Source organism: Cherax quadricarinatus, chromosome 20, assembly GCF_038502225.1.
Source record: "Cherax quadricarinatus isolate ZL_2023a chromosome 20, ASM3850222v1, whole genome shotgun sequence".
Lineage (NCBI taxonomy): Eukaryota > Metazoa > Arthropoda > Malacostraca > Decapoda > Parastacidae > Cherax > Cherax quadricarinatus.
In genome coordinates this window covers 22,354,418-22,370,633 of record NC_091311.1, presented here as the reverse complement: position 1 = coordinate 22,370,633, position 16,216 = coordinate 22,354,418, and the positions used below count along the sequence as shown (strand labels likewise).

Below are 16,216 nucleotides of genomic sequence, written 5' to 3'. Positions count from 1 at the left end.
TGGCGTGTGTGACTGAGCTACCAGTGTTGCTGGAGTGTGTGACTGAGCTACCAGTGTTGCTGGAGTGTGTGACTGAGCTACCAGTGTTGCTGGAGTGTGTGACTGAGCTACCAGTGTTGCTGGAGTGTGTGACTGAGCTACCAGTGTTGCTGGAGTGTGTGACTGAGCTACCAGTGTTGCTGGAGTGTGTGACTGAGCTACCAGTGTTGCTGGAGTGTGTGACTGAGCTACCAGTGTTGCTGGCGTGTGTGACTGAGCTACCAGTGTTGCTGGAGTGTGTGACTGAGCTACCAGTGTTGCTGGAGTGTGTGACTGAGCTACCAGTGTTGCTGGAGTGTGTGACTGAGCTACCAGTGTTGCTGGAGTGTGTGACTGAGCTACCAGTGTTGCTGGAGTGTGTGACTGAGCTACCAGTGTTGCTGGAGTGTGTGACTGAGCTACCAGTGTTGCTGGAGTGTGTGACTGAGCTACCAGTGTTGCTGGAGTGTGTGACTGAGCTACCAGTGTTGCTGGAGTGTGTGACTGAGCTACCAGTGTTGCTGGAGTGTGTGACTGAGCTACCAGTGTTGCTGGAGTGTGTGACTGAGCTACCAGTGTTGCTGGAGTGTGTGACTGAGCTACCAGTGTTGCTGGAGTGTGTGACTGAGCTACCAGTGTTGCTGGAGTGTGTGACTGAGCTACCAGTGTTGCTGGAGTGTGTGACTGAGCTACCAGTGTTGCTGGAGTGTGTGACTGAGCTACCAGTGTTGCTGGAGTGTGTGACTGAGCTACCAGTGTTGCTGGAGTGTGTGACTGAGCTACCAGTGTTGCTGGAGTGTGTGACTGAGCTACCAGTGTTGCTGGAGTGTGTGACTGAGCTACCAGTGTTGCTGGAGTGTGTGACTGAGCTACCAGTGTTGCTGGTGTGTGTGACTGAGCTACCAGTGTTGCTGGTGTGTGTGACTGAGCTACCAGTGTTGCTGGTGTGGGTGACTGAGCTACCAGTGTTGCTGGTGTGTGTGACTGAGCTACCAGTGTTGCTGGAGTGTGTGACTGAGCTACCAGTGTTGCTGGTGTGTGTGACTGAGCTACCAGTGTTGCTGGTGTGTGTGACTCAGCTACCAGTGTTGCTGGTGTGTGTGACTGAGCTACCAGTGTTGCTGGTGTGTGTGACTCAGCTACCAGTGTTGCTGGAGTGTGTGACTGAGCTACCAGTGTTGCTGGAGTGTGTGACTGAGCTACCAGTGTTGCTGGAGTGTGTGACTGAGCTACCAGTGTTGCTGGAGTGTGTGACTGAGCTACCAGTGTTGCTGGAGTGTGTGACTGAGCTACCAGTGTTGCTGGTGTGTGTGACTGAGCTACCAGTGTTGCTGGAGTGTGTGACTGAGCTACCAGTGTTGCTGGAGTGTGTGACTGAGCTACCAGTGTTGCTGGAGTGTGTGACTGAGCTACCAGTGTTGTTGGAGTGTGTGACTGAGCTACCAGTGTTGCTGGAGTGTGTGACTGAGCTACCAGTGTTGCTGGCGTGTGTGACTGAGCTACCAGTGTTGCTGGTGTGTGTGACTGAGCTACCAGTGTTGCTGGAGTGTGTGACTGAGCTACCAGTGTTGCTGGTGTGTGTGACTGAGCTACCAGTGTTGCTGGAGTGTGTGACTGAGCTACCAGTGTTGCTGGAGTGTGTGACTGAGCTACCAGTGTTGCTGGAGTGTGTGACTGAGCTACCAGTGTTGCTGGTGTGTGTGACTGAACTACCAGTGTTGCTGGAGTGTGTGACTGAGCTACCAGTGTTGCTGGTGTGTGTGACTGAGCTACCGGTGTTGCTGGAGTGTGTGACTGAGCTACCGGTGTTGCTGGAGTGTGTGACTGAGCTACCAGTGTTGCTGGTGTGTGTGACTGACCTACCAGTGTTGCTGGTGTGTGTGACTGAGCTACCAGTCTTGCTGGAGTGTGTGACTGAGCTACCAGTGTTGCTGGAGTGTGTGACTGAGCTACCAGTGTTGCTGGAGTGTGTGACTGAGCTACCAGTGTTGCTGGAGTGTGTGACTGAGCTACCAGTGTTGCTGGAGTGTGTGACTGAGCTACCAGTGTTGCTGGAGTGTATGACTGAGCTACCAGTGTTGCTGGAGTGTGTGACTGAGCTACCAGTGTTGGTGGAGTGTGTGACTGAGCTACCAGTGTTGCTGGTGTGTGTGACTGAGCTACCAGTGTTGCTGGAGTGTGTGACTGAGCTACCAGTGTTGCTGGTGTGTGTGACTGAGCTACCAGTGTTGCTGGTGTGTGTGACTGAGCTACCAGTGTTGCTGGAGTGTGTGACTGAGCTACCAGTGTTGCTGGAGTGTGTGACTGAGCTACCAGTGTTGGTGGTGTTTGTGACTGAGCTACCAGTGTTGCTGGAGTGTGTGACTGAGCTACCAGTGTTGCTGGAGTGTGTGACTGAGCTACCAGTGTTGCTGGAGTGTGTGACTGAGCTACCAGTGTTGCTGGAGTGTGTGACTGAGCTACCAGTGTTGCTGGAGTGTGTGACTGAGCTACCAGTGTTGCTGGAGTGTGTGACTGAGCTACCAGTGTTGCTGGTGTGTGTGACTGAGCTACCAGTGTTGCTGGAGTGTGTGACTGAGCTACCAGTGTTGCTGGTGTGTGTGACTGAGCTACCATTGTTGCTGGTGTGTGTGACTGAGCTACCAGTGTTGCTGGAGTGTGCGACTGAGCTACCAGTGTTGCTGGTGTGTGTGACTGAGCTACCAGTGTTGCTGGTGTGTGTGACTGAGCTACCAGTGTTGCTGGAGTGTGACTGAGCTACCAGTGTTGCTGGAGTGTGTGACTGAACTACCAGTGTTGCTGGAGTGTGTGACTGAGCTACCAGTGTTGCTGGAGTGTGACTGAGCTACCAGTGTTGCTGGAGTGTGTGACTGAACTACCAGTGTTGCTGGAGTGTGACTGAGCTACCAGTGTTGCTGGAGTGTGTGACTGAGCTACCAGTGTTGCTGGAGTGTGACTGAGCTACCAGTGTTGCTGGAGTGTGTGACTGAACTACCAGTGTTGCTGGAGTGTGTGACTGAGCTACCAGTGTTGCTGGAGTGTGTGACTGAGCTACCAGTGTTCCTGGAGTGTGTGACTGAGCTAAAAGTGTTGCTGGAGTGTGTGACTGAGCTACCAGTGTTGCTGGAGTGTGTGACTGAGCTACCAGTGTTGCTGGAGTGTGTGACTGAGCTACCAGTGTTGCTGGAGTGTGTGACTGAGCTACCAGTGTTGCTGGAGTGTGTGACTGAGCTACCAGTGTTGCTGGAGTGTGTGACTGAGCTACCAGTGTTGCTGGAGTGTGACTGAGCTACCAGTGTTGCTGGAGTGTGTGACTGAACTACCAGTGTTGCTGGAGTGTGACTGAGCTACCAGTGTTGCTGGAGTGTGTGACTGAGCTACCAGTGTTGCTGGAGTGTGACTGAGCTACCAGTGTTGCTGGAGTGTGTGACTGAACTACCAGTGTTGCTGGAGTGTGTGACTGAGCTACCAGTGTTGCTGGAGTGTGTGACTGAGCTACCAGTGTTCCTGGAGTGTGTGACTGAGCTACCAGTGTTGCTGGAGTGTGTGACTGAGCTACCAGTGTTGCTGGAGTGTGTGACTGAGCTACCAGTGTTGCTGGAGTGTGTGACTGAGCTACCAGTGTTGCTGGAGTGTGTGACTGAGCTACCAGTGTTGCTGGAGTGTGTGACTGAGCTACCAGTGTTGCTGGAGTGTGTGACTGAGCTACCAGTGTTGCTGGAGTGTGTGACTGAGCTACCAGTGTTGCTGGAGTGTGTGACTGAGCTACAAGTGTTGCTGGAGTGTGTGACTGAGCTACCAGTGTTGCTGGAGTGTGTGACTGAGCTACCAGTGTTGCTGGAGTGTGTGACTGAGCTACCAGTGTTGCTGGAGTGTGTGACTGAGCTACCAGTGTTGCTGGAGTGTGTGACTGAGCTACAAGTGTTGCTGGAGTGTGTGACTGAGCTACCAGTGTTGCTGGAGTGTGTGACTGAGCTACAAGTGTTGCTGGAGTGTGTGACTGAGCTACCAGTGTTGCTGGAGTGTGACTGAGCTACCAGTGTTGCTGGAGTGTGTGACTGAGCTACCAGTGTTGCTGGAGTGTGTGACTGAGCTACCAGTGTTGCTGGAGTGTGTGACTGAGCTACCAGTGTTGCTGGAGTGTGTGACTGAGCTACCAGTGTTGCTGGAGTGTGTGACTGAGCTACCAGTGTTGCTGGAGTGTGTGACTGAGCTACCAGTGTTGCTGGAGTGTGACTGAGCTACCAGTGTTGCTGGAGTGTGTGACTGAGCTACCAGTGTTGCTGGAGTGTCACTGAGCTACCAGTGTTGCTGGAGTGTGTGACTGAGCTACCAGTGTTGCTGGAGTGTGACTGAGCTACCAGTGTTGCTGGAGTGTGTGACTGAGCTACCAGTGTTGCTGGAGTGTGACTGAGCTACCAGTGTTGCTGGAGTGTGTGACTGAGCTACCAGTGTTGCTGGAGTGTGTGACTGAGCTACCAGTGTTGCTGGAGTGTGTGACTGAGCTACCAGTGTTGCTGGAGTGTGACTGAGCTACCAGTGTTGCTGGAGTGTGTGACTGAGCTACCAGTGTTGCTGGAGTGTGTGACTGAGCTACCAGTGTTGCTGGAGTGTGTGACTGAGCTACCAGTGTTGCTGGAGTGTGACTGATCTACCAGTGTTGCTGGAGTGTGTGACTGAGCTACCAGTGTTGCTGGTGTGTGTGACTGAGCTACCAGTGTTGCTGGAGTGTGTGACTGAGCTACCAGTGTTGCTGGAGTGTGTGACTGAGCTACCAGTGTTGCTGGAGTGTGTGACTGAGCTACCAGTGTTGCTGGAGTGTGTGACTGAGCTATCAGTGTTGCTGGAGAGTGTGACTGAACTACCAGTGTTGCTGGAGTGTGTGACTGAGCTACCAGTGTTGCTGATGTGTGTGACTGAGCTACCAGTATTGCTAGAGTGTGTGACTGAGCTACCAGTGTTGCTGGTGTGTGTGACTGAGCTACAAGTGTTGCTGGTGTGTGTGACTGAGCTACCAGTGTTGCTGGTGTGTGTGACTGAGCTACCAGTGTTGCTGGAGTGTGTGACTGAGCTACCAGTGTTGCTGGTGTGTGTGACTGAGCTACCCGTGTTGCTGGAGTGTGTAACTCAGCTACCAGTGTTGCTGGTGTGTGTGACTGAGCTACCAGTGTTGCTGACGTGTGTGGCTGAGCTACCAGTGTTGCTGGCGTGTGTGACTGAGCTACCAGTGTTGCTGGTGTGTGTGACTGAGCTACCAGTGTTGCTGGTGTGTGTGACTGAGCTACCAGTGTTGCTGGTGTGTGTGACTCAGCTACCAGTGTTGCTGGAGTGTGTAACTCAGCTACCAGTGTTGCTGGTGTGTGTGACTGAGCTGCTAGTGTTGCTGGCGTGTGTGACTGAACTACCAGTGTTGCTGGAGTGTGTGACTGAGCTACCAGTGTTGCTGGTGTGTATGACTGAGCTACCAGTGTTGCTGGTGTGTGTGACTCAGCTACCAGTGTTGCCGGTGTGTATGACTGAGCTACCAGTGTTGCTGAAATGTGTGAGTGAGCTACCAGTGTTGCTGGCGTGTGTGACTGAGCTACCAGCGTTGCTGCTGTGTGTGACTGAGCTACCAGTGTTGCTGGAGTGTATGACTGACCTACCAGTGTTGTTGGCGTGTGTGACTGACCTAGCAGTGTTGCTGGCGTGTGTGGCTGAGCTACCAGTGTTGCTGACGTGTATGACTGAGCTACCAGGTTGCTGGCGTGTGTGACTGAGCTACCAGTGTTGCTGGCGTGTGTGACTGAGCTACCAATGTTGCTGGAGTGTGTGACTGAGCTACCAGTGTTGCTGGAGTGTGTGACTGAGCTACCAGTCTTGCTGGAGTGTGTGACTGAGCTATCAGTGTTGCTGGAGTGTGTGACTGAACTACCGGTGTTGCTGGAGTGTGTGACTGAGCTACCAGTGTTGCTGGTGTGTGTGACTGAGCTACAAGTGTTGCTGGTGTGTGTGACTGAGCTAACAGTGTTGCTGGTGTGTGTGACTGAGCTACCAGTGTTGCTGGAGTGTGTGACTGAGCTACCAGTGTTGCTGGTGTGTGTGACTGAGCTACCCGTGTTGCTGGAGTGTGTAACTCAGCTACCAGTGTTGCTGGTGTGTGTGACTGAGCTACCAGTGTTGCTGACGTGTGTGGCTGAGCTACCAGTGTTGCTGGCGTGTGTGACTGAGCTACCAGTGTTGCTGGTGTGTGTGATTGAGCTACCAGTGTTGCTGGTGTGTGTGACTGAGCTACCAGTGTTGCTGGTGTGTGTGACTCAGCTACCAGTGTTGCTGGAGTGTGTAACTCAGCTACCAGTGTTGCTGGTGTGTGTGACTGAGCTGCTAGTGTTGCTGGCGTGTGTGACTGAACTACCAGTGTTGCTGGAGTGTGTGACTGAGCTACCAGTGTTGCTGGTGTGTATGACTGAGCTACCAGTGGTGCTGGTGTGTGTGACTCAGCAACCAGTGTTGCCGGTGTGTATGACTGAGCTACCAGTGTTGCTGAAATGTGTGAGTGAGCTACCAGTGTTGCTGGCGTGTGTGACTGAGCTACCAGCGTTGCTGCTGTGTGTGACTGAGCTACCAGTGTTGCTGGAGTGTATGACTGACCTACCAGTGTTGTTGGCGTGTGTGACTGACCTAGCAGTGTTGCTGGCGTGTGTGGCTGAGCTACCAGTGTTGCTGGCGTGTATGATTGAGCTACCAGGTTGCTGGCGTGTGTGACTGAGCTACCAGTGTTGCTGGCGTGTGTGACTGAGCTACCAGTGTTGCTGGAGTGTGTGTCTGAGCTACCAGTGTTGCTGGAGTGTGTGACTGAGCTACCAGTGTTGCTGGAGTGTGTGACTGAGCTATCAGTGTTGCTGGAGTGTGTGACTGAACTACCAGTGTTGCTGGAGTTTGTGACTGAGCTACCAGTGTTGCTGGTGTGTGTGACTGAGCTACAAGTGTTGCTGGTGTGTGTGACTGAGCTACCAGTGTTGCTGGTGTGTGACAGAGCTACCAGTGTTGCTGGAGTGTGTGACTGAGCTACCAGTGTTGCTGGTGTGTGTGACTGAGCTACCAGTGTTGCTGGTGTGTGTGACTGAGCTACCAGTGTTGCTGGTGTGTGTGACTCAGCTACTAGTGTTGCTGGAGTGTGTAACTCAGCTACCAGTGTTGCTGGTGTGTGTGACTGAGCTGCTAGTGTTGCTGGCGTGTGTGACTGAACTACCAGAGTTGCTGGAGTGTGTGACTGAGCTACCAGTGTTGCTGGTGTGTATGACTGAGCTACCAGTGGTGCTGGTGTGTGTGACTCAGCTACCAGTGTTGCCGGTGTGTATGACTGAGCTACCAGTGTTGCTGAAATGTGTGAGTGAGCTACCAGTGTTGCTGGCGTGTGTGACTGAGCTACCAGCGTTGCTGCTGTGTGTGACTGAGCTACCAGTGTTGCTGGAGTGTATGACTGACCTACCAGTGTTGTTGGCGTGTGTGACTGACCTAGCAGTGTTGCTGGCGTGTGTGGCTGAGCTACCAGTGTTGCTGGCGTGTATGACTGAGCTACCAGGTTGCTGGCGTGTGTGACTGAGCTACCAGTGTTGCTGGCGTGTGTGACTGAGCTACCAGTGTTGCTGGAGTGTGTGACTGAGCTACCAGTGTTGCTGGAGTGTGTGACTGAGCTACCAGTGTTGCTGGAGTGTGTGACTGAGCTATCAGTGTTGCTGGAGTGTGTGACTGAACTACCAGTGTTGCTGGAGTGTGTGACTGAGCTACCAGTGTTGCTGGTGTGTGTGACTGAGCTACCAGTGTTGCTGGTGTGTGTGGCTGAGCTACCAGTATTTCTGGAGTGTGTGACTGAGCTACCAGTGTTGCTGGTGTGTGTGACTGAGCTACAAGTGTTGCTGGTGTGTGTGACTGAGCTACCAGTGTTGCTGGTGTGTGACAGAGCTACCAGTGTTGCTGGAGTGTGTGACTGAGCTACCAGTGTTGCTGGTGTGTGTGACTGAGCTACCAGTGTTGCTGGTGTGTGTGACTGAGCTACCAGTGTTGCTGGTGTGTGTGACTGATCTACCGGTGTTGCTGGAGTGTGTAACTCAGCTACCAGTGTTGCTGGTGTGTGTGACTGAGCTACCAGTGTTGCTGACGTGTGTGACTGAGCTACCAGTGTTGCTGGAGTGTGTGACTGAGCTATCAGTGTTGCTGGAGTGTGTGACTGAACTACCAGTGTTGCTGGAGTGTGTGACTGAGCTACCAGTGTTGCTGGTGTGTGTGACTGAGCTACCAGTGTTGCTGGTGTGTGTGGCTGAGCTACCAGTATTGCTGGAGTGAGTGACTGAGCTACCAGTGTTGCTGGTGTGCGTGACTGAGCTACAAGTGTTGCTGGTGTGTGTGACTGAGCTACCAGTGTTGCTGGTGTGTGTGACTGAGCTACCAGTGTTGCTGGAGTGTGTGACTGAGCTACCAGTGTTGCTGGTGTGTGACTGAGCTACCAGTGTTGCTGAAGTGTGTGACTGAGCTACCAGTGTTGCTGGCGTGTGTGACTGAGCTACCAGTGTTGCTGGCGTGTGTGACTGAGCTACCAGTGTTGCTGACGTGTGTGACTGAGCTACCAGTGTTGCTGGCGTGTGTGACTGAGCTACCAGTGTTGCTGGTGTGTGTGACTCAGCTACCAGTGTTGCTGGTGTATGTGACTGAGCTACCAGTGTTGCTGGTGTGTGTGACTCAGCTACCAGTGTTGCTGGAGTGTGTAACTCAGCCACCAGTGTTGCTGGTGTGTGTGACTGAGCTACCAGTGTTGCTGGCGTGTGTAGCTGAGCTACCATTGTTGCTGGAGTGTGTGACTGAGCTACCAGTGTTGCTGGTGTGTATGACTGAGCTACCAGTGGTGCTGGTGTGTGTGACTCAGCTACCAGCGTTGCTGCTGTGTGTGACTGAGCTACCAGTGTTGCTGGAGTGTATTACTGACCTACCAGTGTTGTTGGCGTGTGTGACTGACCTAGCAGTGTTGCTGGCGTGTGTGGCTGAGCTACCAGTGTTGCTAGAGTGTGTGACTGAGCTACCAGTGTTGCTGGTGTGTGTGACTGAGCTACAAGTGTTGCTGGTGTGTGTGACTGAGCTACCAGTGTTGCTGGTGTGTGTGACTGAGCTACCAGTGTTGCTGGAGTGTGTGACTGAGCTACCAGTGTTGCTGGTGTGTGTGACTGAGCTACCCGTGTTGCTGGAGTGTGTAACTCAGCTACCAGTGTTGCTGGTGTGTGTGACTGAGCTACCGGTGTTGCTGACGTGTGTGGCTGAGCTACCAGTGTTGCTGGCGTGTGTGACTGAGCTACCAGTGTTGCTGGTGTGTGACTGAGCTACCAGTGTTGTTGGTGTGTGTGACTGAGCTACCAGTGTTGCTGGTGTGTGTGACTGAGCTACCAGTTTTGCTGGTGTGTGTGACTGAGCTACCAGTGTTGCTCGTGTGTGTGTGACTGAGCTACCAGTGTTGCTGGAGTGTGTGACTGAGCTAGCAGTGTTGCTGGTGTGTGTGACTGACCTACCAGTGTTGCTGGCGTGTGTGACTGAGCTACCAGTGTTGCTGGTGTGTGTGACTGACCTACCAGTGTTGCTGGTGTGTGTGACTGACCTACCAGTGTTGCTGGCGTGTGTGACTGACCTACCAGCCAGAAGACCCAGAAATAAAGGCTAAATAGACACTATGGCCTTCGAGTACAGCAGAGCAAGGTAGTGAAGGCAGACTTCATACAGAGTTTAGTAACTAGGTATGATTGACCTCTTCAGGTTACAGAGCAAATGAAGGTTAAGGGGCTCAGTAAGAGCTCTGTCCCTACCGACACAAGTAGGTGACTAAATCCACTAACGTCCCCTATCCCCCACACAGCGGTGCTGACGCCACACTCATGGATACTGACGGAGATGCTGCTATCCACCTTGCAGTCAACGGCAACAATGTAAGTCACCTGATTAACTCACCTTATTAATCTGCATTATTCAACGTCTCTTGCATTTATTATCCTATCCCAGCTTACTTTAGCCTCAAATAGGAGAGAGGAGCTTACGACGACGTTTCGGTCCGACTTGGACCATTTACAAAGTCACACTAACAAAAATGAGAGAAGGAAGAAATACATATAGGCTAGCAGACAGGGATGGGACAAGAGAGGTAGCAGGAAAGGTAGTAGAGCAGTAATGGTAGAGGCAGTAGTAGTAACAGTGAAAGTAATATTGGGCTCAAAGACCAAGAAAGAGGAGCACTGGTACTCTTTCTTGTGCTCCCACAAAGGGTGGGAACAAAAACACGGGGAGGGGGGTAAAATAAAGGACCAAACACCCAAGGCAGAAGAAAGAAAACCCAAAAAAGGTAAAGGAAAAAGGAAAGGGGAAAAGGGAGAAGGAGAAAAAATAATCAGGAAGTCACGGGTGTTCTGAAGTTAAGAGCATTTTTACAATATAAAGGGAGAGGAAGGCATCTACAGAAACAAAACCAGGACTAAGATTCATACAAGGAAAATTGTGTATATGAAAGGATTCAACCAGACGGCCACTGTGAAAATTATAATAGGGTAGATAGTTTCAGCAGAAGACCAGTCAATAGGATGACTGTGATCTCTGACGTGGTTGAAAAGATCATTGTGTCGGCAAGCCTATCTCTTTTTGTGCTCCCCGAGTTCCTCCAAAGTACTGAAGAGGACAAGAGGAGCAGGAACTAGAGTAAATTCCTGGAGCATCTATAGAGGGAGGAAAGGTATGAACTAGATTGGTGTGAAGAGTGTTAGTCTGGCGAAAAGTAAGTTTGATGTCTAAGGGATGGAGAAAGTTATTGAGATTAGAGAGATTGGAAATTTAAGGAAGGCAGAGGACAGGAGAGTTCCCAGGAGTAGCGAATTTGGGAGAGAAGAAAGTCCGTTTAGCACGTGAAAAGGTAGAGTTCATGGAGCGAGAAGGGTAGCCATGACGATAAAATGAATTAGGAAGAGTGGAAATTTCCGATTCAAGGAACTGAAAATCACAAATACGAAGAGCACGAGAAAGAGAGAAATAAGAACACTTTTCTTGACAGAGGAAGCATTTTAAGAAAAGCAATGAATGTACATGCCACTGTGCATGGGCTTGCATGCGGTAAACGGAAAAAGCAAAACCTGTATCTGAGCAGTGGACATGAACATCAAGGAAAAGAAGCAAAGAATTAGATTCCCATTCAGCTTTAAACTTAATGGAAGGGGCAAGATTATTAAAGGGCATCAAGGAATGGTTGGAAGAGACTAGGGTCATGAGGCCAAAGAGCAAAGATGTTATCTACATAGCGGAGCCAGAGTGAAGGGCGCACATCAATAGTAGGAAGAAAAATAGTTTCGAAGTATTCCATATGAAGATTAGCAAGAACAGGAGACAGAGGAGAGCCCATAGCAACACCGAAGGTCTGAGAATAATATTTACCTTCGAAGGAAAAGGAATCTGAGTCCACACAAAGGCGGATAAGATCAAGAAAGACATCAGTAGGTATAGGGGGATGAAGTAACCCTTCATTGGCCTTTTCTCTTAGAAAATTAAGGACATCATCAAGAGAGACATTAGGAAAGAGGGACTCAACGTCAAGACTAAGCATCTTACAGGTCGGGAGAGAGTGAGCACGTTCGATGAAGTCTTGAGAGTGACGAAGGTGGGCAGGAGAAAAAGTACCAGGAAACGGAATGAGGGTTCTGGCCAGCCAAGAAGAAAGAGAATAAGAGATAGAACCTCTAGAGGATATAATGAGACGAAGAGGAATATCAGGTTTATGAGTTTTGGTCCAAGTCAGACCGAAACGTCGTAGTAAGCGCCTCTTTCCTATGTGCGGGTTATTTGTGTATTGTTCCAGTCACTGTTTTGTACCTCTTTATTATTTAGCTTATTTAAGTCTGTATATTGATCCCAGTTTTTTACTCACCCAACGTATTTCTCTTTGCTCATTTTTTCCCTTATACCTGGTATTCAGACGCTTGAGTTACGTCATTACTCACCTGGCTTCCTACTAACCTTGCCTGTGCTAGCCACATTCTTCAAGTTAATTCACAGAGGTCAACTGTCAGGAGATGTAGTCCCTATACTTAAGAAAGATCAATGTTACTGACCTGCATAGTATATAAGATTATGGAGACGATAACCAGAAGACTAGTGGAGCTCCTGGAAAGTATCAGGAACACACACAATAGCCAGCACGGTTTTAGAAATTATAAATACTGTCTCGCAAACCTGCTTGAATTCTGTGAAGAGAGAGAGAGAGAGAGAGACAGAGATAGATAGATAGATAGAGAGAGAGAGAGAGAGAGAGAGAGAGAGAGAGAGACGACTGATTAACACACAGCAAGCAAAATTTAATTATATTCCAGTGAATCAGCTGCACGGCGAGGCGAGGATAATGAGGAATAATGTTGGATGAGCAGTGGGAGGAGGGGAGGGAGAAGAACAAAGATAAAAGTTTGGGGACCTATTAATGAAAGATTAGACACTGAAATACCTGATATCGGCATACAAAGAGTACAGAAGAAAACGATTACTAAACCAAAAGAGGTAGCACGCTGGTAATTCACTGTGACACTGCAATAAGAGGTGAATCTAAGTAGAGATACTGGTAAATAAGAACAGGGAAGAAAGAGATAGAATCATTAGGCACCGCCGCAGCTCAAAACATCCAATTTACATAACTATCGCAACTCGACTGTCTCCGGGAAAAATACTAAGACGTAAAATAGCTGTAAAACTCCCAAATACTAACATATCATTCTGGACTTCTATCGAAATCGCTAGGAAAGGAAACGACCTGACAGATTCATCAGACAATAGGATGAGGGAACGACAGAGAACACAGGATGAGGGAACGACAGAGAACACATAAAGGTGAGGGAACGACAGAGAACACATAAAGGTGAGGGAACGACAGAGAACATAGAAAGGATGAGGGAACGACAGAGAACACAGAAAGGATGAATGAACGACTCAGCAGTAAATTCCTAAAGAATATTTCCCCAAATCATCTGCAACTCCTTCAGAAGACGCGCGGCAGAAACCAAAGAGATTTTACCCATACCAACACTTCATCCCAGCCAATCCTTCTTCCCCAAAACCAGCGAAGAAAAACTCTTGACCTCTTCTCCCTTCCTCTGTTAATTCCTCATTTCTCTCTTCTTCCTACCCTCCCGTTTGCCTACCAACCCTCCCATCTACCTTCCCACATTCCCACCTGCCCTCCCATCCATATTTCTCTTCCTACTGGATCCTCCTCTACCTAATTTTCCCGTTCCTTCCCCAAACTGCCGTCAACTTATGAAAACTCTCCCCAACCCACGCCTTATATACCCAACAATAGAGCATATCACAGTAACAAGAGATACAACCCACCCTCAGTTCACCCTCCGGTGGAGCAGAAATTCCCTCACCAATAACAGAACAAGTGGTAAAAATACTGGATGCAAAAAAGTTTAACACGGGGATGGAAAGAAAGATCAGAGTCGGGCATACTAATGCAGTGAAAAAAAAACAAAAAACAGAAATATAAGAAAGTGAGGCAGAGTAAGTGCCAAACATCATAGCCGTCACAGAGTCAAAACTAACGGAGACACTATCCAATGAATTATCATTTGAAGGATATCAAATATTGAGGAAGGGACGATAAAAAAAGAAATAGCCAGAAGAGTAGCACTACTAGTAACAAACAAAAAGTTTAAATTAAATTAAAGGAGTAGATAACAGACAAGACAATGACTGGGAAGCTAAGATGTAGTTTTCTTGATATAAATCTCTCACGTAACAGAAGATAAACACAGGAGTACAAAGAGAGTACGGGGGCTGTAGTAGCTACGATAGAGGACGTAATACAGAGTTTATCCACAGAAAGACAAAGTCAAATAAATGCGGTAGAAGTTAACTTACGGAGGACCAAACTGACTGAGGTAGTGCTAGGGAATAAATGTGTGAGCATATCATGGACACATCAGGAAAGAGAGAGAGAGAGAGAGAGAGAGAGAGTAGGAGGTAAGCCAGCAAGACTAGACCTGGGATTCACAGCTAGGGCAAAAAAAGATGAGTCCATACTATGAATGAGTGATAATACAAGTCTATGCTTTGACTGCTTAGTATAAATAAACCTGGAGAGGCAGGAAGGAGAGAAGACTACAGAAGATGGAACCATTTTTGGATGAGAGAGTCTGTGAAGGTGGTTTTCAGAACAAAGTGATAAAGATCTTAAATTAAATCAAAACATTCAGAGATACAATTTATAAGAGGCCTGTAGGCTAAACTTAGTAAATTTCTCAGTATGAAGAAGAGACGGAGTTAGAAACATGGGAGGAGAAACGCTCTTATTAATGATAAAAAAGTTGGTAAAAAAAATATTTTTCCTCCATTCATCTATTTTTCCTTTTTTTCATCCCTTTCGCTTCCCCCCCCTCCATCCGGCCCCCTGCTTCTGGTATGGGTGGGGGGAAGTCAGGTAGGGTCACTGGAGCGCCTGGTAGCCCATCAGGAAAAGGAGGACCTGTATCAGGAAACTGTAACTTCATCGAAGGTGGACCTCTACCAAGGTGACTATCAGGGTTGTACTCCACTACACCTCGCTGCCAAGTATGACTACGTGGCATGCGCTAAGTGCCTGGTAAGTGACTCTAGTGACTGTCAAGTCACTCAGGTGTCTGATGAGTCAAGGACTCCTTTATTAGACACATTTCTGTTGTGTTGAGTAACTTTCAAGATAGCTAAGTACCTGTCTAGCAGACCACGTAACAGTTGAGTGAAATATATATTAAGTTTGAGGTCAGAGTAACACTCAGTAAAGCAGCAGAGAATCTTATATTCCTATAAAGTGATATTAACTAGTCATGTTCTCCTTTAATATATTCTTTGAATAACGCAGAGATTCTGCTCCAACTTCTGACTCATTTTATTCGTTCTTCTCTCCCTTCCTCCTTCCTTTGCTATTTCCCCCATCCCACTACCATCCTTCCTGATCCTTAAATACAAACCTGTCATTTTCCTGAGGGATTTACGTCGCTGTAGTTCCTAGGCGTTCTGATAATCCTGTGTCCCTAAGATAGTTCTGGTGAATAGTTCATAAGACTTTTTCACTTTATATGCGCATAATAATAATAATAATAATAATAATAATAATAATAATAATAATAATAATAATAATAATAATCCAGGCTAGAGCTATATACTGTAAATATTGTTAAGAAATAACTGTACTCTAAAAACACTCATTCTCTAAAGAAATTTAATTAAATCATTATTAGCAAGTTTAATTTACTAGTTTTCTTTTCTTATTATTGTTAACTAAGACATTTGTGAACTCCTTTGGGAATTTCCTCGACCCTAGGTATTGTGCCTTATAGGTTATTTAGCCCTGACTTTCGTCCATCCTCAGCCCTCACTCTTCCCCTACAACTGCAGGTAACTAAGCGTTAATGGGTCGTGCTTATCAGATGGATGATCGACCTTCACCTCATATTGCAATGAATGACACGCATGTATTAAGTGTTTTTTTTTCCTAAATCTAATCTACCGTGCCCCTGCAGCTGTACAACCCGGGGTTCACTCGGTGCCCCAACCAAGCGTGCAATAACGGCTACCACCCCATCCACATTGCTGCCCGCAACGCCTCCATTGGCGTTCTGGAAGTTCTCCTCAGCTACTCTGAAAGTCGTGGCTGCATCAGGCAGAGGATGATAACTATCCCAGACCTGGAGGGTAATGTACCCCTTCACCTAGCCGTCCACGGAGGAGAGATAAAGGTGAGATAGGAGGAAGGGGAGGGAGGGGAAGTTGTGCAGAAGGAAAGGGAAGACGAACGTGTGAGTAGGGGGGAGAAGTTATGTAGGAGGGTACGGAAGATGAAGTTGAGAGAGAAAAGGGATATTGGGAGGGGTAGGGATAGTTATGAAAACCAAAGAGTACGGAAAATCCAGGTGGGAAAGTAGTAAGACAGAAGAAGTGAAGGAGAGAAGTAATGTAGAGGAGGGAGGAGAGAGTACTAGATAAAAGGTGTGAGAGGCGTCATGGGAAGACTGGTTTGATCAGTCCTACACGCTCTCAAACTGAACATTTTCAGGGCAAAATTGTAATAGATTTTTTAAAAATCTTTTAAACATGCGGCGAATTCAAATGTTTCATGAGTGTTGCCAAGGTCTTAATTAAGAAACACTTGACCGGTGGTACCCACCGGTTGACA

The 16,216-nt window shown here is 48.6% G+C and overlaps 1 protein-coding gene across 1 annotated transcript in view; it reads left to right on the top strand.

Annotated features, from left to right (window-relative positions):
• TrpA1 (Transient receptor potential cation channel A1) overlaps positions 1–16,216 on the top strand; it is a 249,076-nt gene that overhangs the window by 129,807 nt on the left and 103,053 nt on the right. The window contains 3 exon segments of the mRNA XM_070087089.1: positions 9,896–9,965; positions 14,483–14,644; positions 15,564–15,779. Coding sequence (XP_069943190.1) covers positions 9,896–9,965; positions 14,483–14,644; positions 15,564–15,779 — 448 coding nt within the window.